Here is a 27,175-nt window from a genome sequence, read left to right as displayed (position 1 = left end):
GTGAAACCGGAGCACATCATGCACAATGCGGTGTGCTGACACGTGACTAATCTGTAAACATGCTGCAATGTCATTCAGTGTCACTCGGCCGGTTTCCTTGACTATGGCTTCCAACTGCTGCAAAGTTCTGTGGAGTCACAACTCGTTGTGCCTGACCTGGACGATGAGCATCTTCCACTGAGGTCACACCATTTGCACACTTCCTACCCCATTCGTATACTTGCTGCTGTGACAAACACGCAACACCGTACAGAACCTTCATCCATCGATGAATTTCAATAGGGTTCACATCTTCACTACGCAAAAACCGAATAACAGACCGCTGTTCTTCCCTGGTGCAAGTCGCAAGTGGGGCGGCCATCTTTATAATGATACTGCGACAGTATGTGTGCATCTGCACTATGATATCACCTACAGGCCACTCTGCACGCTGTTTGTAGCACGCTTACCAACTTACAGGATAACGGCGCGAAATTTCGATTCGTTATTACAAATTTAAGGTTTTGATTTGACTCACCCTCATATATATATATATATATATATATATATATATATATATATATATATATATATATGCGAGACCGTTTGCTATAGAGTGCGTCAGATATGAGGGGGTCGAAAGTACAAAGAGAGGTGAGACAAAGCTTTGTTGTTGTCTAGATACTCGTCTGCTGTGCTCCCTATTCTTGGCAGCTCTACAAGACAGATTGTGTCAGAGTGTCTAGGCACTTTTTCAATGCCCGCCAGTCACAGTGTAGCACTCGTCGTGCACTTGTGCCCACAGAGCAGCACGGCCAGTGGCCTGTCGCCACACCGCACCCTGCAGCTGCCCTGTCCTCTGCTCACAGCACCGCTCGTGGCTGTCGAGGCGATATCTGACCTCTGTTTTACTCATCGAGTACTGGCCACGCCAATCCTTCTGTGAGGCCCAGCATCGTCTCACAGCCAGCAATTCCGTACCGATTCTGCTACACAGCATCACTGGTCGTCTACTGCGATCCAAATTACATGCCTCTTTATCCATCCAAGTGTCTTCTGCCAAATGTATTTCCCACTCGACCTCTATAATTCATGTGACCTTTTGCTACCTTACTCCTTCTCACCTTTATGGAGCTCTGAGTGGCCCTCATTGTAGATAAACCATGTTTGTCACAGAGACATTAATCAATTGCTAAGGGGTTGTCCCCCTTTGTACATGCGACATATTCTGAGCTGAGGAAGCATTAACCTCTCAAGTTATTCCACCATAGTGTTGTCAACATAGCATCGATAGATCGAACACCAGATCTAGCCAATTGTAATAAATCCTCACCCAACACTTGGAAATAACAACATTGGGTTGCAGCTACAGTTTATCTCAGATGAGACAAACCAAATGCAACGCTGCTGATACTGTGCAGTAGTCATTAATCACAGTCAACATTAGTCAATTGTTGCTACATAAGTAACTGAGGGCAAGTGTATAACCTTAAATATAACAGTGGCTCACTTAAGGGGATTCCGCATGCATTGATGCTTTTAAGCCCTAATGCAAATATACACTCCAGGAAATGGAAAAAAGAACACATTGACACCGGTGTGTCAGAACCACCATACTTGCTCCGGACACTGCGAGAGGGCTGTACAAGCAATGATCACATGCACGGCACAGCGGACACACCAGGAACCGCGGTGTTGGCCGTCGAATGGCGCTAGCTGCAACATTTGTGCACCGCCGCCGTCAGTGTCAGCCAGTTTGCCGTGGCATACGGAGCTCCATCGCAGTCTTTAACACTGGTAGCATGCCGCGACAGCGTGGACGTGAACCGTATGTGCAGTTGACGGACTTTGAGCGAGGGCATATAGGGGGCATGCGGAGGCCGGGTGGACGTACCGCCGAATTGCTCAACACGTGGGGCGTGAGGTCTCCACAGTACATCGATGTTGTCGCCAGTGGTCGGCGGAAGGTGCACGTGCCCGTCGACCTGGGACCGGACCGCAGCGACGCACGGATGCACGCCAAGACCGTAGGATCCTACGCAGTGCCGTAGGGGACCGCACCGCCACTTCCCAGCAAATTATGGACACTGTTGCCCCTGGGGTATCGGCGAGGACCATTCGCAACCGTCTCCATGAAGCTGGGCTACGGTCCCGCACACTGTTAGGCCGTCTTCCGCTCACGACCCAACATCGTGCAGCCCGCCTCCAGTGGTGTCGCGACAGGCGTGAATGGTGGAACGAATGGAGAGATGTCGTCTTCAGCGATGAGTCGCTTCTACCTTGGTTCCAATGATGGTCGTATGCGTGTTTGGCGCCGTGCAGGTGAGCGCCGCAATCAGGACTGCATACGACCGAGGCACACAGGGCAACACCCGGCGACATGGTGTGGGGAGCGATCTCCTACACTGGCCGTACACCTCTGGTGATCGTCAAGGGGACACTGAATAGTGCACGGTACATCCAAACCGTCATCGAACCCATCGTTCTACCATTCCTAGACCGGCAAGGGAACTTGCTGTTCCAACAGGACAATGCACGTCCGCATGTATCCCATCCTCTAGAAGGTGTAAGTCAACTACCCTGGCCAGCAAGATCTCCGGATCTGTCCCCCATTGAGCATGTTTGGGACTGGATGAAGTGTCGTCTCACACGGTCTGCACGTCCAGCACGAACGCTGGTCCAACTGAGGCGCCAGGTGGAAATGGCATGGCAAGCCGTTCCACAGGACTACATCCAGCATCTCTACGATCGTCTCCATGGGAGAATAGCAGCCTGCATTGCTGCGAAAGGTGGATATACACTGTACTAGTGCCGACATTGTGCATGCTCTGTTGCCTGTGTCTATGTGCCTGTGGTTCTGTCAGTGTGATCACGTGATGTATCTGACCCCAGGAATGTGTCAATAAAGTTTCCCGTTCCTGGGACAATGAATTCACGGTGTTCTTATTTCAATTTCCAGGAGTGTAGATCAATCATTATCCAAGATGTTAGTGAATATAAACATAAATATGTAAACAATAAATAAACAGCGGCATTGGAAAAGTATGCAATATGAAATAATCCCGTGGGATAATAATGGGGGGTTCAGGTGATGGCTTAAGTTATTAACCATACGTTTATTGCAATGTACACACAAGTGTAAACGATGGTCTCACAATAATTAATAATTTAGAGCATCAGTGGTTCTAGATAGCAACGAAAATGAAGATGCCTAGAGGAATCAGAGCTTTCACAGACAATAGCGAGTGCAGAATAAGTGCTTAGAGTTGTGCAACAAAGTCAGGAAAACCTACAGCCAAAATCTGAAAGTTGAACTTGGTACGGCCTAATGAATAAGCACTAGTGTACAACACTGTTATCGCGACTAAAATCGTTCACGTTCATTCCACCGATGAAATTACTCAATGTACCAAATCTGCTACAGTTCACATCTGTCTAACAAGTGCTTAAACATTAAGAAATTAATTGCAGTTCTAAACTATACAATCACTGAAACTAGGATTGAGATTCTACATTCAACAGCATTCAATAACCCCAAATATTCGGAATTCTGAACTCACAAACACTGAAATATTCCCCTTCCGAAATTTCACACTTAAGTCCATTAGACCTCTGCTCACGTAAATTAGACAATTTCAGATTTAGACAGTTCATAACATATATTAAATACTATTTGTTAATTTTCAGTCTCATTTGAAAACAATCACTGTAAAATTAGCAGTAACAATTAGTTAATTAACTTCATTCATTACATCCGGATCTGCAGTGAAACAAGTCAAAACAATTTCTTTGCATACCTTGGTGTGTTCGAATGCAGAAATATTGCATTAGGTATCTCTCTGCATGTTATATTCAACAAATTGTTCGTAATACTTTGCTTACTTGTTTCATTAATATAGTGACATTATCTGCTCATTTTTGGTATCAGGAGCTTTAAAATAAAGTATCAGATATAAATAATGCATACTTGCATAAGTAATTATATATTTTATTATCGACTAGCAAACTGGCAATGCTTCACAATCGCTAAATGTGTATGGGAATGGGACATTTTCTCCCCCTCTCTGTCCATTCCCGTCTCCATGTACATACTCCACATATTGTCTATCCATTCACCCCTACTCTCCACTCTGACCTTGAGCCTCATTTATGTTTATTCCCATCGAAATCTTGCATGGAACTGAAATCACTTAAAATGAATGCGTCCATCTCTTGGAATAATTGTTGTACAGGGTATGAGAGACCCATGCAGCTGTTGGATCTGTGAAGATTGTAGCTTCAGTAACATTGTTTTGCACAGTTTTAATTAGCAGATGGTTAGGATTTCGAAGTTTGGGAGGATTCAGATTTGGTAGTAGTATTCTAATTACAAGCCATAACTACAACTTTCTGTTAAAACCAACTGCAAGGAGAAAACAAAACAGCACATAGTTACATATAAAATTTTGTTTAACACTGTACGTAAGGAACGAGACTATATGAGACAAATAATTTTCTAATCTATTAAGTACCCAGCTACCATACTTAAACCTGACTGTGAGAAACAAAATTTACCATACGGCACAGCACTGTGTTTCTAGCAGTTAGTTGTAATAGAACCCCTGCACGTCGTTGTTTAATGATACATGTAGCTTACGTCTGTATGAATGTTTATTAAGGTATTGTGTAAGAACTGGAAGTAAACAAGTCAAGAACCTTTTGAGACAGTTTTTTAAAAAATTTTCCCTTTGTATAGTACACACAATTTATATAACATACATATTAGAAAACTATGTCGTCTGTGTCTGTTCAAACGCTAATTAGAGTATCATGCAAAACTTAAAACAAACTGGTCAAGAACTTTTTGAGGTTTTTGGTGTTGTTGTTGTTGTCTTCAGTTCTGAGACTGGTTTGATGCAGCCTTCCATGCTACTCTATCCTGTGCAAGCTTCTTCATCTCCCAGTACCTACTGCAACCTACATCCTTCTGAATCTGCTTAGTGTATTCATCTCTTGGTCTCACTCTACGATTTTTACCCTCCACGCTGCCCTCCAATACTAAATTGGTGAGCCATTGATGCCTCAGAACATGTCCTACCAACCGATCCCTTCTTCTGGTCAAGTTGTGCCACAAATTTCTCTTCTCCCCAATCCTATTCAATACTTCCTCATTAGTTATGTGATCTACCCATCTGATCTTCAGCATTCTTCTGTAGCACCACATTTCGAAAGCTTCTATTCTCTTCTTGTTCAAACTATTTATCGTCCATGTTTCACTTCCATACATGGCTACACTCCATACAAATACTTTCAGGAATGACTTCCTGACACTTAAATCTATCCTCGATGTTAACAAATTTCTCTTATTCAGAAACGCTTTCCTTGCCATTGCCAGTCTACATTTTATATCCTCTCTACTTCGACCATCATCAGTTATTTTGCTCCCCAAATAGCAAAACTCCTTTACTACTTTAAGTGTCTTATTTCCTAATCTAATTCCCTACAGAATCACCCGACTTAATTCGACTACATTTCATTATTCTCGTTTTGCTTTTGTTGATGTTCATTTTATATCCTCCTTTCAAGACACTCTCCATTCCGATCAACTGCTCTTCCAAGTCCTTTGCTGTCTCTGATAGAATTACAATGTCATCGGCGAACCTCAAAGTTTTTATTTCTTCTCCATAGATTTTAATACCTACTCCGAATTTTTCTTTTGTTTCCTTTACTGCTTGCTCAATATACAGATTGAATAACATCGGGGAGAGGCTGCAACCCTGTCTTACTCCCTTCCCAACCACTGCTTCCCTTTCATGTCCCTCGACTCTTATAACTGCCATCTGGTTTCTGTACAAATGGTAAATAGCCTTTCGCTCCCTGTATTTTACCCCTGCCACCTTTCGAATTTGAAAGAGAGTATTCCAGGCAACATTGTCAAAAGCTTTCTCTAAGTCTACAAATGCTAGAAACGTAGGTTTGCCTTTCCTTAATCTTTCTTCTAAGATAAGTCGTAGGGTCAGTATTGCCTCACGTGTTCCAGTATTTCTACGGAATCCAAACTGATCTTCCCCGAGGCCGGCTTCTGTTAGTTTTGCCATTCGTCTGTAAAGAATTCGAGTTAGTATTTTGCAGCTGTGGCTTATTAAACTGATTATTCGGTAATTTTCACATCAGTCAACACCTGCTTTCTTTGGAATTGGAATTATTATATTCTTCTTGAAGTCTGAGGGTATTTCGCCTGTGTCATACATCTTGCGCACCAGATGGTACAGTTTTGTCAGGACTGGCTCTCCCAAGGCTGTCATTAGTTCCAATGGAATGTTGTCTACTCCGGGGGCCTTGTTTCGACTCAGGTCTTTCAGTGCTCCGTCACTCTTCACGTAGTATCGTATCTCCCATTTCATCTTCATCTACATCCTCTTCCATTTCCATAATATTGTCCTCAAGTACATCGCCCTTGTATAGACCCTCTATATACTCCTTCCACCTTTCTGCTTTTCCTTCTTTGCTTAGAACTGGGTTTCCGTCTGAGCTCTTTTTGGTAGCAAGATCAAATTACGTCTTGTCATTATGCAGTAATACTAGTTTAGTGCCCACTGCTTTGCTGCTGTTGACCATATTGTCTCCATAGATTTTAGTTTATTTTATTTCATTTTTTTGTTTTTCTTTAATCGAATATTTATGTTCTTCAAAAACTGCAAAAACTTTCTAAACTCTAGTTAAGGCCACACAAGCATGGTCTTTTCCAAATGAACATCTGGCATAGAAGCGAATCTGCTAGATAGAAAGGCTTTTGTTAATCGTGCCTTCTGCATTCTTGTTGTGATTTTTCCATAGAAACTTTCAGCCCCTAACACAAATTATGTTATATGTAGCTCAGAAATAAAATGCCAGTTTTCATAGGTTTAACTTCAAAAATTTTTAATCTTAAAAAATATTTTCTTAAAACTTTTCATTCCCCATTTCACCCCATTTTAGGTTGAATTTCCAAAACCAGTGAAACATGCATTATTCTATTTCTAACAGAGAAGTCAAACATCACTTTTTACACATTTACCTTTGACAATGCTTTGACATTGATATATTTTCAGTAAACATTTCACCCCCATTTCACCCATTTGGGGGCTGTATTTCCAAAAAAAACAGTGAAATGGGTATTTTTATTTCTAACTGAGTCGAAAGGCAAATTTCGATACTTATAGCTGTAAAAATGCTTTAAAAATTTCCTGAGAGATTTCATCCCCTATCCTCCCTTAGAGGTTGACATTTCCGTTTTTTATTTGTAACTCAAATACTATTTTTCATAGATGTAGTTCTAAAAATGCTGTAGAAATGCTCCAATTATTATTTCTTTTTTTAAATAAAACTTTCACCCACTATTTCATCCCCTTAGATGTTAAATTTCCAAAAATTCTGGGACACATATTTCCTTATTTCTGACCAAGAAATCAAATACTACTATCTGTAGATCTACCTTCAAAATTGCCTCAATAGCGTCATTTTTCAAAACACCTTTCACCCCCTATATCACTCCATTAGGGGAGCATTACCTCTGTAGAGGTCGTTTAAGAGGTTAAACGACCTCTACAGTATATAGCCAAACCCCTCTCCGAATTTCAATGGGTGGTAATGGATCAGTCAGGACATTGACTTTTATATGTATACACAAACACACATATGTATATATATAAAAATTTAAAATGGTTAACGATATTTTTATAAGTGTTGTATAATCACTAGGGAGTTCACCTTAGTATCACGAATAGAAGCTGTCTCGAGCGTTCTAATTGTATGTCTGTAAGCATCTCTGGTGTTTTCGGTGGATATATCAGTCGTTTTTACTTATTTCAGAGCCTCAGTCACCCGGCTGCCGTAACTCGCTCAGCGGGTATGCCAACCACGTCGCCACATTCCCGCACCACACCTTCACATGTGGCCAGCCACGAACTACCCAACCAAATACTCAACACTCATAACTATTAACCGACCAGTGACATGAGGTCAACATGAATTCACAAATCGACAAATCCATGGTTCAAACTTACTAGTAGTATAAACTGTATGTCTCACTGGGAATCGAATCGAGAAACGTTACATTGATAACTGCTCTACTCATGGAGCTATCCAAGCATTAAACACAACCTGCCCTCACACCTTCACTTCCGCGTTTCTCCCTCCTACCGGTACCTTCTAAAAGTTCTCATCAGGTCACCTAAATAATTTTTACACAATAATTCCTGGAAGTCAGTGAGTCTGGAAAGTTAGACTGAGTTACTGAAGGAAAGAAAGGAGTGAAGGCTGGTGTGAATTGCGCCTGGAACTGTCAGTCAGTAGAGTAAGTGCCTACAATAGGCAATGGTTCTGGGTTTGAGTCCCAGTACTACACACGGTTTTAGACTTCCAGGAAGTTTCAGATCAGCTCACATTCCGCTGCAGTGAGGAGTTACAAATTTCATAAAAACTCTTATTTTCCATTTTTCCATCGCGTGGGAAAGCAGTCATATAGAATTTTTTTATGAGAGCTGCCCGCCATCTGACTGTTAATTGTTCATTTATTTACAAGACCGTTGTTTGGTTTTGTTGCCATTCTGTAGTGTATTCTGAAATGTCAAAATATGTCTGACCTGTGTGTGATGATGACATGTCACAGACAGGTCAGAACACATTTTAACATTTCAATATGCACTTATGAACAGCAAAAAACCCGAAACTCTGATTGCGTAAATAAACGAACAATTAACAGTCAAATGGCGGAAATTTATTACAAAAAATTCTGATTTCTCTGTCTGCTGCCAAAAATAACTACCTGGAGCACATATATAACTTTGAACACAGACTGGAGAAGTGATCTAGCAAAACTCTTCATTGTCAGTTGATTATAAGAACAGTCACTAAGTACGGAACTATGCTGTATGGCGCTGAAAAATGTATTTCGAGGAGTTACGTTCGTCTCATTTTCTTTTAGTCAATTGTATACATTGCTTACAGTGCTGAAATGTGTGGTGCAGTGACTGGGAGTGTACATGAACAATTAACCTTAAAACTGTAAATATTTAAATATGCATCAGCACATACACAATCTGCAGCTGAATCCTTAATCACTTTTGCTCTAAACACTAAGTCGCAATTTCTAACTCACTGATTCTATACATGTGCTTGTTCTTTAGTGGAATGTACAGTCTGAGTGAATTAAATAAACACTACCGTTCGAGAAATATGTGTTAGAGGCAGCATCTGAGAAATTCTTTTTTTTTTCTACTACAATACAGCTATTTTACAAACAGAAGAAATTTACAGCCGACCGATAGTGAACATCACGCAGTTTGAGACGAATATTTCAATCAGTTTTTCCTACAGTTTCTCTTGACTGTGTTACCTTGTTCCTCCTCCTGCTAGGAGTCGGTATGTTAAACACGCACATGTCAGCATCCAAATGTCTCACATGGCTATGCTACCTCAATAGTTTCCTTTCTGCCCTCTGCACCAGTTTTGAGACTATTTCCACTATTCTCTTCATCTATTCATTTCTTGCTCTGTCCATTATTGTCATTTTGCAATGTATTGTACGGTACATAACTTCCATTCCACAGAACCTTTATTTTTCTTTTTGTCAATGTCGACACTTCAGTCTGACAAAAAACACTTGTATACTCGCTTCTTTGTAGCTTTACGGAAATTGCCAGTTTCTACCTTTCATATGTTTACTAATTCTCGAGATTATGACAGTAATCTAAGTACGTGATCAGATATCAGGCTATCTAATACTTATTCCATCAGTATAAATAGCATAGGACACATAAGTTTGTGGGAAGATTTGCTAATGAAGTGAGAGAAGAGAGCGTAATTGCTTCTGTGTGCAGTGTAATTAGTCAAAATTTGTTCGCTCAACCCCTCACATAAAGGGTTTTGGCATACTCTTGTATTCCCCAACTAATACTATTTTCCACTTCTTTGAAGTGTTATTTACAGGACAGTTGGCGTCTGTCTACGGGTATCTGACATTTCAGGTTGTACCGTATTTCTAATATGCTCTCTCGTGGATCACACGAACCATTAATCCTGTTCTTCTTTCTCAACGTTTACGATGTCGTGTTAGCTGTTATTTGCCATTGGTGTGATGCGTTAGAACACTATTCAAAAAAATAAAAAAGACATGTATATCTGAGTAACTGTCCAGCGTCTTATCATACACCATTTCATGACAGATAAGTCTCATCTGCTATAATTGACACTTTCAGACAAGTCATTAATATCCATCAAGACACTTCCAGTGGATAGGAGTGAAGTTAGTTCTACTTCTACTGATGACATTCCATCCGAGACAATATGCTAGTTTCTCCTACCAAGAAAACCTTATTCTGTCACAAATTTTTATTTGATATTGAACATTCCTCAGGAAATGGTGCTGTGGCAATAAGTCACATCCTGTTCGGAAATCAAGAAATACTTCATGCACCTCACTCCCTTGATCAACGATGGGTGAGAAAAGTGTAAGTTGAGTCTCACATACTTGACTTTTTCAAAATCCACGTTGGCTAGCTTTGGATGTGGCCATCCCTTTTGAGGTATTCAGTGATTATTTGGAAGCATATTAAAATATTTTCTGTTGTGGTTTGTTTGCGTATTGGGGGTAAAGGACAAAATAACAAGTCAGAAGCATTAAATTCTGTGCTAGGGACATACAAACGGTGCTTGACACATAGAAAATCTGAGTCATCTGCATCAAAATTATTTTGAAATATCTCTTAAACGCCAACTTCTGTCAAGGTTCGATGATGAAATAGTATGTGAAGGACATTAGTTGTACAGTTATTGAGGTATGGAAGTCCCTTTATCTGCAGCTGTGGTTGCTTGCTTCTGATTCAATACAGAACAGCTTATGTTGCCCAAAAATTCAGGGAAATTATTACGTTATGATATTCAATAAAATAAGAAGAAAAGTATAATATATAAAGGTATGTATATTTCACTTAATTAGTGTAGCAGTCCCTTGTGAAACCTTCAGTATCAATTAGAATTTTTTTTTGAGGCTTAAAACACGGAATTTTATTTCTTGTTCTTTTATGATTTTCATTATTGCCTCATATTTACACTGTGTGATCTGTGCCATATTTCGTATGTGGCGTTGTGAATTTTAATTTGTTCTCTTCTTGCACTAAATGCTGATCTAGATACTTCTCAAGTGCAACATAAATCCTTTGGGCAAAAATAGTTTGAAGACAAAATGTTATCACGACAATATTACGATCATAGGAACGCCATTTTTTGGATGTATTATCTTTCATTTGCGACCACACTACGGATTCACGCCATTTCTTCAAGTGTTTTACAGTGAACAATATGGACCTTTAGCATATTTTACATTTTGGACTGTCTGACTATCTCAAAACCTTGGAGAGAAATTTTCTGAGAATGTAACAGTTATGTTCTCGTTATACTTCAGCTTGTGAGGCAGGCAGGTTGCATGGCAGCCCCTGGAGGCGCTCTGCCGGTGTGACGCCGTGCTGAGGGAAATACACTGATGGCTGTGTGATATGCAGAAAGCGAAAAAAATTACTGTAGTATACTGGGATTTGGATGAAATGGGAGATACGACACTGCGTGAAGAGTTTGGCAGAGCTCTGAAAGACCTAAGTCGAAACAAGGCCCCGGGAGTAGACAACATTCCATTAGAACTACTGACGGCCTTGGGAGAGGCAGTCCTGACAAAACTCTACCATCTGGTGAGCAAGATGTATGAGACAGGCGAAATACCCGCAGACTACAAAAAGAATATAATAACTCCAATCCCAAAGAAATCAGATGTTGACAGATGTGGAAATTACCGAACTATCAGTTTAATAAGCCACAAAGCCAAATACTAAATCGAATTCTTTACAGACGAGTGGAAAAACTGGTAGAAGTCCACCTTGGGGAAGATCAGTTTGGATTCCGTAGAAATGTTGGAACACGTGAGGCAATACTGACCTTTCGACTTATCTTAGAAGAAAGATTATGGAAAGGCAAACCTACGTCTATAGCATTTGTAGACTTAGAGAAAGCTTTAGACAATGTTGACTGGAATACTCTCTTTCACATTCTAAAGGTGGCAAAGGTGAAATACAGGGAGCAAAAGGCTATTTACAATTTGTACAGAGACCAGATAGCAGTTATAAGAGTCGAGGGACATGAAAAGGAAGCAGTTGTTGGGAAGGAAGTGAGAGAGGGTTGCAGCCTATCCCAGATGTTATTCAATCTGTATATTGAGCAAGCAGTAAAGGAAACAAGAGAAAAGTTCACAGTAGGTATTAAAATCCATGGAGAAGAATAAAAACTTTGAGGTTAGCCAATGACATTGTAATTCTGTCAGAGACAGCAAAGGACTTGGAAGAGCAGTTGAACGGAATGGACAGTGACTTGAAAGGAGGATATAAGATGAACATCAACAAAAGCAAATATAGGATAATGGAATGTATTCGAATTAAGTCAGGTTATGCTGAGGGAACTAGATTAGGAAATAAGACACTTAAAGTAGAAAAGGAGTTTTGCTATTTGGGGAGAAAAATAACTAATGATGGTCGAAGTAGAGAGGATATAAAATGTAGACTATCAATGGCAAGAAAAGCGTTTCTGAATAAGAGAAATTTGTTAACATCGAGTATAGATTTAAATGTCAGGAAGTCGTTTCTGAAAGTATTTGTTTGAAGTGTAGCCATGTATGGAAGTGAAACATGGACGATAAGTAGTTTGGATGAGAAGAGAATAGAAGCTTTCGAAATGTGGTGCTACAGAATAATGCTGTAGATTAGATGGGTAGATCACATAGCTAATGAGGAGGTACTGAATGGAATTGGGGAGGAGTTTGTGGCACAACTTGACAAGAAGAAGGGATCGGTTGGTAGGACATGTCCTGAGGCTTCAAGGGATCACAAATTTAGTATTGGAGGGCAGCGTGGAGGGTAAAAATCGTAGAGTGAGACCAAGAGATGAATACACTAAGCAGATTCAGAAGGATGTAGGTTGCAGTAGGTACTGGGAGATGAAGAAGCTTGCACAGGATAGAGTGGCATGGAGGGCTGCATCAAACCAGTCTCAAGACTGAAGACCACAACAACATCAACTGGGATTTGGGAGTGAAGGTCGATGTTATCTGACAGATGTAAGTACGTTTTGTAACTGCACATTACAGATGTGTGGGAAATGAATGATTTGAGGCGGTCCTCCGAATCTCTTTAATTAAACGGAATCTGATGATAGAATTGTAGATGGGCTGATGATGTGGTGTGAATATTGCTACCAGTGACAGACCGTAATTAAATTCACGAAGTATTCCGTCACCTGTACTGGTGACAGAGAAGGAAATTCAGTCTGAATTCAGAACTGGAAATGCGTTCTAACCAAACACCTTATTTGGTAGCAATCTGTGTGTGGTGCAGTTACCACTAGACGAACATTTCACCACATACGCTCCTGTTAAGTACTTTTCATTAATAAAGTAATATAAGGAATTGGTTCATATAACGTATCTGGATGCAGCCAGGTGACATCTTTGAGAACGGAGGATATTTTATGATTTGTGGCTTAGAAAACGATTGGCTGCATTGCTATGAGTTGCTTGTGCTCAGTTGTTGAGTTTTGTACAGGTTTCTCAAGAAATGTTTTTCAAACTGTTTCCTCTAAAAAAAAGTGTTGCTTATGTTAGTTTTTTAATATCTCTCTTTGTAGTGCTTCTTGGAATGTCACTAGGACAATTATATGTTCTCCACTATGTTGGGCACACAGAATTTTGTTACCATTTAAATTTGAAATGACGAAATATAATGTAGCGAATATTATTTCCTTACTGACATATTGTACTGTTATGTTAGCATCGGAGCGAGTTTCTGCTCATTGTTGTGCCTTGCGAGTTGCAGAGGGGTCTTCCCACCTCTGTCCCTGACCTCTCTGTCGGCCCCTGCCTCGAGCAGTGCAGCTGCCGACTCTTCGTGGCCAAAGACTGCCGCAAAATGCAGAGGCGTCCTCCCTAACTCGTTCCTGGCGTTGGGGTCGGCTTTCGACTCGAGCAGTAGCTGGACCAGACCTGTGTGGCCGTACAGTGCAGCCACATGCAGAGGAGTGCTCTGCCCGCCGTCTCTGGCGTCAGCCTCGGCCCCGCCCTCCAATAAACACCTCGCCACCTGCAGGTGTCCCTTGTCTGCTGCCCAATGTAGGGCAGTCTGCCCGGACGCGTCCCTCATCCTGACGTCCGCCCCTGCTGCCAGCAACAGGGGCAGCTGCTCCAGAGCCCCCTGCTGAGCCGCCTGGATCAGTTTCCTGTCGCCCTCTTCTTCAGAAACGCTCCTGCACAAAACACTGAGGTTCTTGAACTCTACAATAAACACTGTCACAAAACCAAGAGAACTATCACAGAAACAAAACTGTTAGCAGTTATGAATAAACATCTGTCCTGTGTCAAATAGGGAATCTCTTTTCTGTGATACAGAAAAAGCAGATTATCAGTTACAGACGCTCAGCACTACCCCCTCATCAAAGTCTTCATCCACTTTCCTGAATTCCATCTGATACGTAATTCAGTTGTCAAATTTCGTCAAACATTAATCCCCTTCAGCCTCATAATTCTATTGTCATTTATCATAACCTCCACTAACACAGAGAGTTAGTACAGCCAACACTAGTCTCTGTGTGTAGCAGTCCCTTCGGACACTTAAAAAGCAAACACAGGGAATTAATCACATCTCAGGCAATTTCCTTAGATGGAAGCAAATAAATACCAGTCCACTTACTCGTATATTTTGTGTCATGTGGACACCAAGAAGAGAATATTTTAGCAGTACACGAAATAAGTTGGCCAACATGTTTTAGATACAACAAAGACATCAAATCAGCTCTCCCTGTGCCCACCCCCTTCACACAAACATACAAACATGTCTTCATTGAAAGATACCCATCAACATCTGCACATAATCTCATACTCAAACACCAAGCCCACACTACGGAATTGCTGCACACTCATTCACTTTTTAACGAGGTTATTCTTATGGCCGGCCGGAATGACAGAGCGCTTCTAGGCGCTGCAGTCTGGAACCTCACGACCGCTTTGGTCGCCGGTTCGAATCCTGCCTCGGGCATGGATGTGTGTGATGTCCTTAGATTAGTCAGGTTTAAGTAGTTCTCAGCTCTAGGGCTGTGAGTTACGTGTAAGTAGTTCTAAGTTCTGGGGCACTGATCACCTCAGGAGTTAAGTCCCATAGTGCTCACAGCCATTTGAACCATTTTTTATTTATATAGCTCCCATGTCTCCGAATGCAGCAACAAAATCCGTAGGCCTTAAGAGGAAATTATTACCTCATCAACTTATGTACATCGCCGTTACTCATATTTCTGTAAGCCAACTTAGCTAGTGGAACACATTGTGTTCCTTACGCTATTAATGTTGAGTACTGAGAAACGGCACTTTGTCACTGGCATTTGATAACCTCAATCCAATGAACCCAACAGGTAGTAACTACACTCCTGGAAATGGAAAAAAGAACACATTGACACCGGTGTGTCAGACCCACCACACTTGCTCCGGACACTGCGAGACGGCTGTACAAGCAATGATCACACGCACGGCACAGTGGACACACCAGGAACCGCGGTGTTGGCCGTCGAATGGCGCTAGCTGCAACATTTGTGCACCGCCGCCGTCAGTGTCAGCCAGTTTGCCGTGGCATACGGAGCTCCATCGCAGTCTTTAACACTGGTAGCATGCCGCGACAGCGTGGACGTGAACCGTATGTGCAGTTGACGGACTTTGAGCGAGGGCATATAGGGGGCATGCGGGAGGCCGGGTGGACGTACCGCCGAATTGCTCAACACGTGGGGCGTGAGGTCTCCACAGTACATCGATGTTGTCGCCAGTGGTCGGCGGAAGGTGCACGTGCCCGTCGACCTGGGACCGGACCGCAGCGACGCACGGATGCACGCCAAGACCGTAGGATTTTACACAGTGCCGTAGGGGACCGCACCGCCACTTCCCAGCAAATTATGGACACTGTTGCTCCTGGGGTATCGGCGAGGACCATTCGTAACCGTCCCAATGAAGCTGGGCTACGGTCCCGCACACCGTTAGGCCGTCTTCCGCTCACGCCCCAACATCGTGCAGCCCGCCTCCAGTGGTGTCGCGACAGGCGTGAATGGAGGGACGAATGGAGACGTGTCGTCTTTAGCGATGAGAGTCGCTTCTGCCTTGGTGCCAATGATGGTTGTATGCGTGTTTGGCGCCGTGCAGGTGAGCGCCACAATTAGGACTGCATACGACCGAGGCACACAGGGCCAACACCCGGCATCTTGGTGTGGGGAGCGATCTCCTACACTGGCCGTACACCTCTGGTGATCGTCGAGGGGACACTGAATAGTGCACGGTAATCCAAACCGTCATCGAACCCATCGTTCTACCATTCCTAGACCGGCAAGGGAACTTGCTGTTCCAACAGGACAATGCACGTCCACATGTATCCCGTGCCACCCAACGTGCTCTAGAAGGTGTAAGTCAACTACCCTGGCCAGCAAGATCTCCGGATCTGTCCCCCATTGAGCATGTTTGGGACTGGATGAAGTGTCGTCTCACACGGTCTGCACGTCCAGCACGAACGCTGGTCCAACTGAGGCGCCAGGTGGAAATGGCATGGCAAGCCGTTCCACAGGACTACATCCAGCATCTCTACGATCGTCTCCATGGGAGAATAGCAGCCTGCATTGCTGCGAAAGGTGGATATACACTGTACTAGTGCCGACATTGTGCATGCTCTGTTGGCTGTGTCTATGTGCCTGTGGTTCTGTCAGTGTGATCATGTGATGTATCTGACCCCAGGAATGTGTCAATAAAGTTTCCCCTTTCCTGGGACAATGAATTCACGGTGTTCTTATTTCAATTTCCAGGAGTGTACATTCTAATACCATAACTTGTGTGTTACATGTGGTAAAGAGAGAAGTGCAGCAAATTATTTGTACACCAAAGACAATCAATAGTAAAATTCTTCTGTTATAATGCCAACGAAGATGTTACAAATCATGTACCCCATATACACTAATCTCACACACACACACACTCGGTCTACAAATATTATAAGCACATGCAGATGCTGAATTCGCTGTTCCAACTGAAATACAGTCTTTACAAGCAAACAAAAGGACTGACTCATGCAGTTCGTGTTTTCAAAATATGTCTTTGTTTTCTGACACATGTATGAAATGTTTTTTGATGTTTCAGGCAGACAATTTACAATTGTCAGTGAATGCACAGTGACCAACTACCTGGAAGTTGTTTCGTTCCCCATGGGGTTTTCTAGCCCAGGTTCTGGTGGAACTGGAGCACCTTTTCCCAGCTTGGAGTGTGCATTGGTTTATAGTGACCCGTAGTCTGACAGGAAATAGTAACAGTGGTAGGACTTCGTTTTAAAACACACATAACACTGGCAGAGGTCAAATTCGCATGTGTTAATCGTGTAGGTGTGGATCAAACACCCAACTGTGGAGTTGGCCACTCTGGTATGGAGCAACCAAGGTGGCTCTCACACAGATATCCGTATTTGTGTCTACCACCAGTGTTGTACTGGTAATCAGCTGGCTCCTAGTATGAATCAGTGACACTCTAAGATTTTTAGCCTACTGCATCTATCATTATTATTCTGCAGTTCCTTCGACCAGCTGTTTAATTATCAGCTGGATGTCTAATCGCTTGCAATACAAGAAACCGCTGCTCCTGTCCAACAGACGTTCTGAGCAGCTGAGTTACTTTCCTGTATGCTTGGACATTTGTAAGGGGTCTTTGGTGCCTCTGTAATTGGTTGTGAAGATAAGGTGAACTATAAGCTCTAAACTGTTGTTAAAGCAGTCACATATATGTTCCCACAGTGGGAGGAGATTGTTTTGTGTGCGGTTTCTGTAACTGGAAGAGATGCTAACCTATGGGGATGTGCTCAAGATGTCAATATCCTTTCTTTCAGGAGTACTAGTTCTTCAAGGTTCGCAGAAGAGCTTCTGTAAAGCTTGGAAGGTAGGAGACGAGGTACTGGCAGAAGTAAAGCTGTGAGGACGGGGCGTGAGTCGTGCTTGGGTAGCTCATTTGGTAGAGCACTTGCCCGTGAAAGACAAAGGTCCCGAGTTCGAGTCTCCGTCCGGCACACAGTTTTAACTGCCAGGAAGTTTCATATCAGCGCACACTCCGCTGCAGAGTGAAAATCTCATTCTGGAAATATCCCCTAGCCTGTGGCTAAGCCATGTCTCCGTAATATCCTTTCTTTCAGGAGTGCTAGTTCTCCAAGGTTCGCAGGGAGCTTGTGTAAAGCTTGGGAGGTAGGAGACGAGGTACTGGCAGAAGTAAAGCTGTGAGGACAGAGTGTGAGTCGTGCTTGGGTAGCTCAATTGGTAGAGCACTTGCCCGTGAAAGGCAAAGGTCCCGAGTTCTAGTCTCGGTCCGGCACACAGTTTTAATCTGCTAGGATGTTTGATATCAGTGCACACTCCGCTGCCGAGTGAAAATCTCATTCTATAATATTTTACTTTTTTTCGCTCTCTACTGGTGTCAAATATTACGAAAATGTTTCACTTAATGACAGCTAGCACTAACAAGAAGCTCATATCAAAATATTTTTCAATTATGATGAGCACTATTTGAGATGTACGTCATATAAAGAATACTGCAAGTGCAATGAATTAAGTACAGTTAAAAGAAATGACCTAGTAAAGAACGATTAAATTATTTAAAATAGACTGGAATGGCAATCAGTGCGAAGCGTTAAGATATACTGAACTTGCAGCAGAGTGAACCAGAGAAGACAAATGTAAACTCATGACAGACCAGCACTATAATTACGTTTCCCTCATTAGAGTGAGCACTTACCTTATACTTTTTTTTATTTTTCGCTCTGACAGGTAATTACAAGCAGCATAATGGCGACTAGACGAATGCACTTGAAGAGTGTGCCTCTATTTGATGTGGATGTAAGTTGCTCTGGTGATACAAAATTTTTCCCCTTATATATAAATCAATACAGCATTCCTTGTACTTAATGTACCGTGCAAAGGTGGTTCAGTGCTTCGCACATTGGATTCACATATTGGAGAAAGATGCATCAAATCTCTGCCTCGTCCTCCAGATTTAGGGGTTTTCTATGAATTTTCCTAGATTATTCCCAACAAATACTGGGATGGTTCCTTTGAAAGGGTCATGGCTGATTTCCATCTCCCTCCTTTCATAATCCGAGCTTGTGTTCCAAGAACCACACTGTTAACAGGATGTTCCACTCAAATCTTCCTTCCTTCTACGAAATACCATTACAGGCAATGCAGATGTGGACTTATTAGCTTCTTATACAATTTTTCCATGACTGTGAACATGTTATTAAATTCATTCTACCAGATGATTTGATTTGTGTGATCAGCATGGCATTTTTATATTAGTATTTACTAATATCTGACTTCAACATAATGCAGTCGAACATAATCTAGTTTATGGTATATTTAACATACGTTGATCCAGATGTTTTCGCTAGAGGACTCCATTGCAATTAAGAGACATCTGTAAATAGGACTGTGTTTGTTCTGCAATATTTTCTTATCCTCCAAGATGTTCAGGGGCACTGCTTGAGCTCCAGTAACTGTGGTTCGCAGCGGTACTTTTGTTAGCTGTGGCGTAGCGGTACAAAGGCAGTTCTGAAGACGTGTGCCACGCCACACTGACAAACATAGCACTGCCTGTGTTTGATAGCAAATGTGGTAGGCAGTGGAAGGAATGTTGCTACATTATTTTACTGGTGGCATTTGTGTCCATGAAGTTTACATTTGGAGATTATCGAAAATTCCCATCTAAGGGTCCTTTATCAGTGCAAACATTCTCTTATGTTTACACTCTGCATCAACAGAAACCATTTATCCTGGTCAAATAAAACTAGTTCATGTTCAGCCTATATACGTTTTTATCTACGCCCATTTATGAGAGTTTGGAATCTTTTTATTCTTCACTTTCACTCCACTACTTGGACATATGTTGTTAAAATTTTCTCGATTTTCTATAAATCGTCCTTCTTTTTGGTCAGCAAACTGATTTCGTTCGTTTACACATCCCTGATTTACCATCTTCATATTGGAAACCTGAGGTCCTGGTAATGTTTCGAGACTGATTCCATTTTTTGTTGCGTCTAACGTTGCAGACAGCAGCCATCCCTATACAATCTGGCTATGTACTGCTAATGGTGTCATAAACTGTCCATTAACATCGATTCAGGAGGTCTCATCTATTACAATGTTGTACCTCATGTTCATCACCCTTTTACTTTTCACTCGATCATACACATTGTCAAAACCCGAACGGTAACGACTTTTAAAACGTATTTGCGTATCTTCAGCAAATCTAACACGGTTGTAGTGCCTTGGCAACCACCTACAATGTTTAAAAGAAGGAGCGTCAATGTGTTATGTAATGAGCGTGCTAAAACTTGAACTTCATATTGAGTAATGTTGTCAAGCAACAGCCTTAGTTCTTTGAGAGGAACACCCCTTACCCTGCAGTAAAGTCTCTGTGAAATATTGGTTTGGCTGATAACTTCGTTATATGTGCGTATGAGGATTCAACATTTTTTAAGGAGAGTTCAGATATTGGAAAAGGTATTCCATCAAGGTTTGATGCTTTAATCCTGAAGATGAGTTGATCACCTCTCATATTTCTCGTCTGGTGAGAGTAATTCTCCGTCATTACCTACTGCAGTAGTTCTGCCTGTAGCAGTAGACTCCTTCTGCTCTATCTCTCTCTGGATTCACGTGCAGGGTATTTAAATGTGTAAAAATATTTTGCACTTGCTTCCCATATCCGGCATTCTGTTGCGTTTCATCTAACTCTTCTCGTGGTCGCTTATTTGCCCTTCTCCTTTGCTGTGTAATGTGTAATACTGAAGTTTGGTTTCTCGCTGTTTATTTCCGCGTGTATTTGTCTTGGTTGTAAAAATCAGTCATGTTGTATTGATTATAATGGTGTTTGCCTCGTCCTCAAGTGATTCAAATGGCTCTGAGGACTATGTGACTTAGCATCTGAGGTCATCAGTCCCCTAGAACTTAGAACCACTTAAACCTGCCTAACCTAAGGACATCACACACATCCATGCCTGAGGCAGGATTCGAGCCTGTGCCCGCAGCGGCCACGCGGTTCCAGACTGAAGCGCCTAGAACCGCTCGGCAACACCGGCAGGCGATTCGTCCTCAAAATATCACATTGTGTGCTATCTACCTTTTGATACTCTCCATGGAGAGTTTTCATTTGCATCATTGTACACTCGTTTGTGCACTGTATTAGGGTTCATCTGATGTTCAGGTTGCGTAATATAGGGACCAATGTATCCAGTTTTAGAAATGTGGGTGAGGTGTCACACAAGTTGTGTACGTTTGTGCGAGCTTCGTTTAATAAGTAGTGCCCCGCACTTAAAAAAAAAAAAAAAAAAAAAAAAAAAAACATTTAACCTACGTAGCCGACGTGTCACGTTTGTTCCGTGCGCCGTTGGAGTTTCGAACTGTTCTGGCAGATAGCAGAGCCGTAGACAGCGTCAAAGTGGCGTTTACATGCGACTCACGTTACAAGCATTGCGCTCTTATTGAACTGTTGTGTGCAGAAAAAGAAGCATCCATAAACATTTGTGTGCAGTGTACGGCGATGCTGCGCCTGATAGGAGCACACTTGGACGATGGGTAAAGAAAGTTACAGCCTCAGGAAATGTAGAAACAGAACTCCATGATCAGCCACGCATGGGACTTTGTATCACAGCCACTGTTGCAGACATGCTGAATCGTGCACCAGATGCCATTATTGGTGCCGACCAGCGCATCGCAACTCGACAATTGGCTCTACTGTTGTCGGTCAGCATTGGAAGTGCGTCTGCAACAATAGAGACTCTCAGATGTGTTCAGAATGGGTTTCATGAATGCTCACAGCAGACGACAATATTCAAATAAAGGCGATTTCAACTGAATTGTTGGAGCGTTTTGAGGCCGAGAGAGATGCCTTTCTGTTCGTATAATGGACGAAAACTGGATGCACCATTTTGCACCAGAAACCCAAAGGCAGTCCATGGAGTGGCATCATCCTCATGCACCACAACAGAAGAAACTCTACGCCGATTACCGGAAAAGTAGTGCTGGCAGTCTTCTGGGATTGTGATGTCAAGAGAGTCAACCACCAATTCAGAGGCATACGTGAAGACTCTGAATAAACTGAAGAACAGTTTCAGATGTGTTCCATTGGTTCCATTGGACAAGAATACAGGAGAAGTCTTGCTCCGACACGGTAATGTACAGGCCCACGCAAGTCTGAGAACCTAGGAACACATCGCCAAATTGGGTTGGACATCAGTGCCTCATCCACCCTACAGTCCAGATCTGGCACCCTCGGACTTCCATCTCTTTGGGACGCTTATAGATTCTATAAGGGGAACACACTTTGAAGATGACGGGAGTGTCAGTTCTGCAGTGGAAACATGGCTACACCTACAGGATAAGAGCTTTTACCAGCAGGCAATACATTCTCTTCCACAACATTAGCGTATGGCCATAGAACCTGATAAAGACTACATTGAAAAATAGGACATGGTCAATACATGTTGTGCATATTGTCACCAAATTCTGACTCTTAACAACAAATATGTTCTGAGGAAAAAAATGTGGGGCGGTACTTATTGAATGACCCTCGTACAAAAGCATGTCTCAAACAGCGCTTGTGAAGTACAGTTATCTAAGAGGCTGCTGGCCACATTACTGAGTCCGTTACAACATTCTGTATAGTTGCACATGTGGATGAGCATACACACACACACACACACCACTAGCCAAAAAGTTACGATCACCTGCTTAATGGCGTGTTCGTCCAAATTTGGAATGTAACTGATTCAAGTAGTTTGTAGCTCCCTGGAGGTATATGTTTATGAGCAGATCACACAGTTCCCATAAATCAAAGGCTCGTGGCATCTCTGGATACAGTGTTGGCACCTGACAGCACCCCAGGTGTGTTGCATTGAGTTCACGTTAGGAGAGTTTGGTGGGCAAGGCATCAATGTGAGTTCACTGTCGTAATCCTCATAACGCTGCAGCACAATTATGGCCAGTTAACATGCTGAAGGTGCCATTGTTTTTTTCACGGATGATGTAGAGTGTGACGTGGTACAAGTGCTGCAATAATGTTCAAGTAGTTCACAGCTGTCATGGTGAGGCAGACTGCTCCCACACATCCCATAGAAACTTCTGTTTACGTCTCATTTGGCACATCACTCCTTCAGCCGGTCTTCATCCGTGACATGTCGCATACAGGGATCCTACAGTAGTTGCACACAACAAAAACTACTCAAAATTACCGACAAAGGTTATTAAAACATCAAGTAACATGCTCATAATGTCAGAGATCTGTCCTTCTGACATCAGACTTAAGTTTGTATGGAATGTAGTGAAACGAGAGACAGGACAACCAATCATAGGACACTATTGAACTAGATGGAAGGATAAGTCATGGGTAGCAAAGTCTATAACAATCATTTCTTAATTACAGTGCAAAGCATAGGGATAAACAGTTCAAGAAAAAAAATCAGAGCTGTATCTTGAAAAAGTAGTTCACATGAAATTCAATCATACGAATTTTTCACACAGTTCTCCTTCTGAAATTAAAAAAAATTGTCCATTCACTCAAAAGTAAAAGCTCTTCTGGTTATGATGGTGTTACCAATAGCGTACTAATGATCTGTTCCTATTTAACGAGCCCTGTATTCTCTGAAATATGTAATGCGTCACAAACTTAACTAATTTTTCCAGAGGGACTGAAATATACCGGTGTTAAACCCTCCTTTAAAAAAGGTGATAAGAGAGATGTCAGTAACAAGCGATCTGTTTTACTTCTGACATCATTTTCCAAAATTGTTTTGGAGGGTGATGTATTCTAGAGCAGCATCTTACTTTAGAACGATATTATCCTCAGTGAATCGCAATTTGCATTTGAGAAGAAATACCCTACTGAGAATGCCATTTACACATTCGCTCGCCATATTTTACAAGCATTAAATAATAAAATAGTGTCGGTTGGTATTTCTGCGACCTTTGTAAGCCATTTGACTTGCTAAATCACAGTATTTTCGTAGATAATTTGAAGTTTTATGGAATTGGTGATGTAGCCAAAGAGTGGACAATGTCATACCATATCAAAAGAATGCAGAAAGTTTTAGATAGTAATTCAACTAATATAGTCTGGGGACGAAATTCTGACTGGGGAGAAACCACTATGGGCTTCTCGAAGGCTATTGTTTCTTAAATATGTGAACGATCTTCCTTGTAATATACAACAAATAGAATTTGTTCTTTTCGCAGATGGCACTACTATTGTGATCAATCCAAACAATCAGACAGAAATAAAGGAAATGGTAACGAAGTTCTTAAAAGTATCATACACTGGTTTTCTGCTAATGGTCTCACCCTCAATTTTAAAAAGACAACATATTCAGCTCTGTACATCTAGGTGTACTCTACCAATGATAAGTGTAAAACATTGTGGGGAGATAATAGATATTCTTAGGTTTCCATATTGACAAGAATTGAAATTGGAAAAAGCACATTTTCGAACTTCAAAAACGAGGTAGCTCAGCCACATTTGTACTTAGAATCACTGAAAATCTATGGGAGAAAAAAATCAGTAAATTGGTGTACTTTGCATATTTTCATTCAATAATGTCATATTGAGTAATGTTTTGGGTAACTCATCTTTAAGAAGGGAATTCTTCATTGCACAAAACGTGAAATAAGAATAATATGTGGTGCTCACCCACGATCATTTTTTAGACATCTAGGAACAATGATGTACATAATTACAATATCAGAAGGAAAGATCACATTACTTACCTCAGACGAAGGTTGTCTTTAGCACGAAAAAAGATGTGCAATGCAAAAAAAAAAATTGATCTTTACCCAGTGATATAAAATGTCTGATAGACAGTAAACAAAAATTTGAAAACAAACTGTAAACGTTTCTTCTTGACATCTTCTTCTATTCCATAGAAGAATTTTTATTACCGAAATGTGGAAAATCTGGCAGGTTACACTTACTGAATCACAGCTTCTTTATTTCTTTTTTCTTTTTGAATAAAGAGGAAGAGAAAAGCTTAGAAATGCCCAGAATGTAGCCATACGAACAAATCAACTTGCGATGTGAATGTAAAGAGACTCGTCACATATCATTACGATCTATCGTGCAAAATGATCCATGGAACATGTAAGTAATTCACTAACTAATATGAACGAACTAAGTAACTGTTTCTACCAGACGTTTGCTCAGATGACAGCATATGTGAACACGATCATCGGCAAGAAATTTGGTTCATCCAACCAGGCAGCACATCTACACTGACCCACAGTCCAGCCCCTATGATCCAGCGCCTGTTACTGTAGTAATTGATGCTTCCACTGGGCCGACATGTGAAGGCGTTGGTGTCTGCTGCAAAGAGCCCCGTGGTCAGCAATTTGCACTAGATAGTTTGCTCCAGAGGACTTGTGCCTGTCCCAGACCATCCCCTACCCTGCTTCTCACAGCAGACAAACCTCCAACCTCCAAATTCTGCACTAAGGCATGGACATCCAACATCTTGTTGCAGACTAGTCTTTTCACTGTCGTTCAATAAGTTTCCACAGATGCTCACGGTGTAAACAGGCAAACAGGAAACCAGCTTCATTGTTTTTGAGATTCTAGTTCCCATACTACTGCCCATAACCATCTGCCCTTTATCTAAGTCGTTGATTTCAGTGGGGTTCCCCATTTGTGGTCTTCATCACTGCTAGAATAATTCCCCATTCGTCTTTACTCCGCTTATATACTTTATTTACTGCTCCACATGCCCCAAATGTCACCAGGTGGCATTCAGTGTCACGGTGGGCAGTGACCATGCTTTGTCCCTATATATATATATATATATATATATATATATATATATATATATATATATATATATATATATATGAAGGAGAGAGAAATAGGGACATCCATTAGCGAATGGGAAGCAACATGTAAGAACGGTGAAGCTGCTCACCTGTTCACTTGCTACAATCTTGAGCACCTACAGAAGGTAATTGAAGGACAGTGAAACCTTTAATAACGTAATTTGCAGCCATGCCACTATGACTCTCAAATCTTTTAAAACTGTTGATATCTTACAGTTTATCCTGTCTTGAAATAAATCTGAAGTGCCATAAACATCACCAATATTACGTAGTGCCGTAACGGAGGGTTTAGTTTACTTTATTGATTTGTATGGCTTGTAAGAAATTCTGCTGAACAGTCTTTCTGAACAGTTCTTACTTTTGCCTGCACACAGTTAATATTTTAAGTATTCTATGGTCTTCCACGGCCCATGATATATTACGTTACTTCCTTTGTTCGTCTTTATAACCAATCACTGGCCATCAAAGAGCGAAGTCTCCAGTATTTGCCATAGCATATCGTGTTAAAAACATGTCTACATACACCTTTCTCTAGACGTTCTTCTGTGCAGCCTCATTTTCTTATTAACTTTCTCAACCAATTCATTGTTTCACTTTGCAAGTGTTGTCCTGGTTCACTTTATTTTGTGCTCCAACTGTTACTTTCTCCTCCAATTGCTTTTCTCGGTTTAGACAACCTGTTGCGATTACATATTGCAGGTTTTATTTACTATTTACTTATTTTTTGCCCTCCACAGTTCTTCCATTCCCAAGTCATATCTCTCCTGTCTTTCCATTTTGTTGCCTGATTTGTCTTGCATTCTATTCTCTACAGAGCTTTTATTTATTTTGATACCAGTATGTGATACATAACTTAGTCTTATCGTGATGATACTACGTACATACTGTAAACGTTATTGTCCATGTGTTTGTGTATGAACGTGGCTATGTTATCTTATATTAAGAGGTTCATGTTTTTTTTTCATAAAGTGATGCTCACTATGTTCTGCCTCTAATCTGTTCCCCATACCTCATTCTCATTGTTTGTTAGCATATATCTCTTGTGTCAAATGACTCACCAAAATTTTATTCGCAAAATATAACAAAGTACTTCTGGGCTTGTGTTCCTGTTACAGTTTTGGCGAAAGTGCTCTCTGTCTTCTGTGACTGCTTGTGCTGCATCAGGCCTTCAAATGCACAGTGGAACTGTACGTCATGCAAATAGATTGCTGACCATCCTAATTAATAAAATCACCAAGTTCTT

At 41.5% G+C, this 27,175-nt stretch overlaps 1 protein-coding gene across 1 annotated transcript in view; it reads right to left on the bottom strand.

The window, feature by feature from the left end:
* LOC126295036 (ankyrin repeat domain-containing protein 65-like) overlaps positions 1 to 27,175 on the bottom strand; it is an 88,549-nt gene that overhangs the window by 50,060 nt on the left and 11,314 nt on the right. The window contains exon 2 of the mRNA XM_049987286.1: positions 13,865 to 14,277. Within this exon, the coding sequence (XP_049843243.1) occupies positions 13,865 to 14,277 (413 nt within the window). The remainder of the gene's footprint in view (positions 1 to 13,864; positions 14,278 to 27,175) is intronic.

The sequence above is a fragment of the Schistocerca gregaria genome, chromosome 11 (genome assembly GCF_023897955.1).
Source record: "Schistocerca gregaria isolate iqSchGreg1 chromosome 11, iqSchGreg1.2, whole genome shotgun sequence".
Taxonomy (NCBI): domain Eukaryota; kingdom Metazoa; phylum Arthropoda; class Insecta; order Orthoptera; family Acrididae; genus Schistocerca; species Schistocerca gregaria.
Note: the sequence above shows the minus strand (reverse complement) of the source record. Positions and strands in the feature narration are given on the sequence as shown.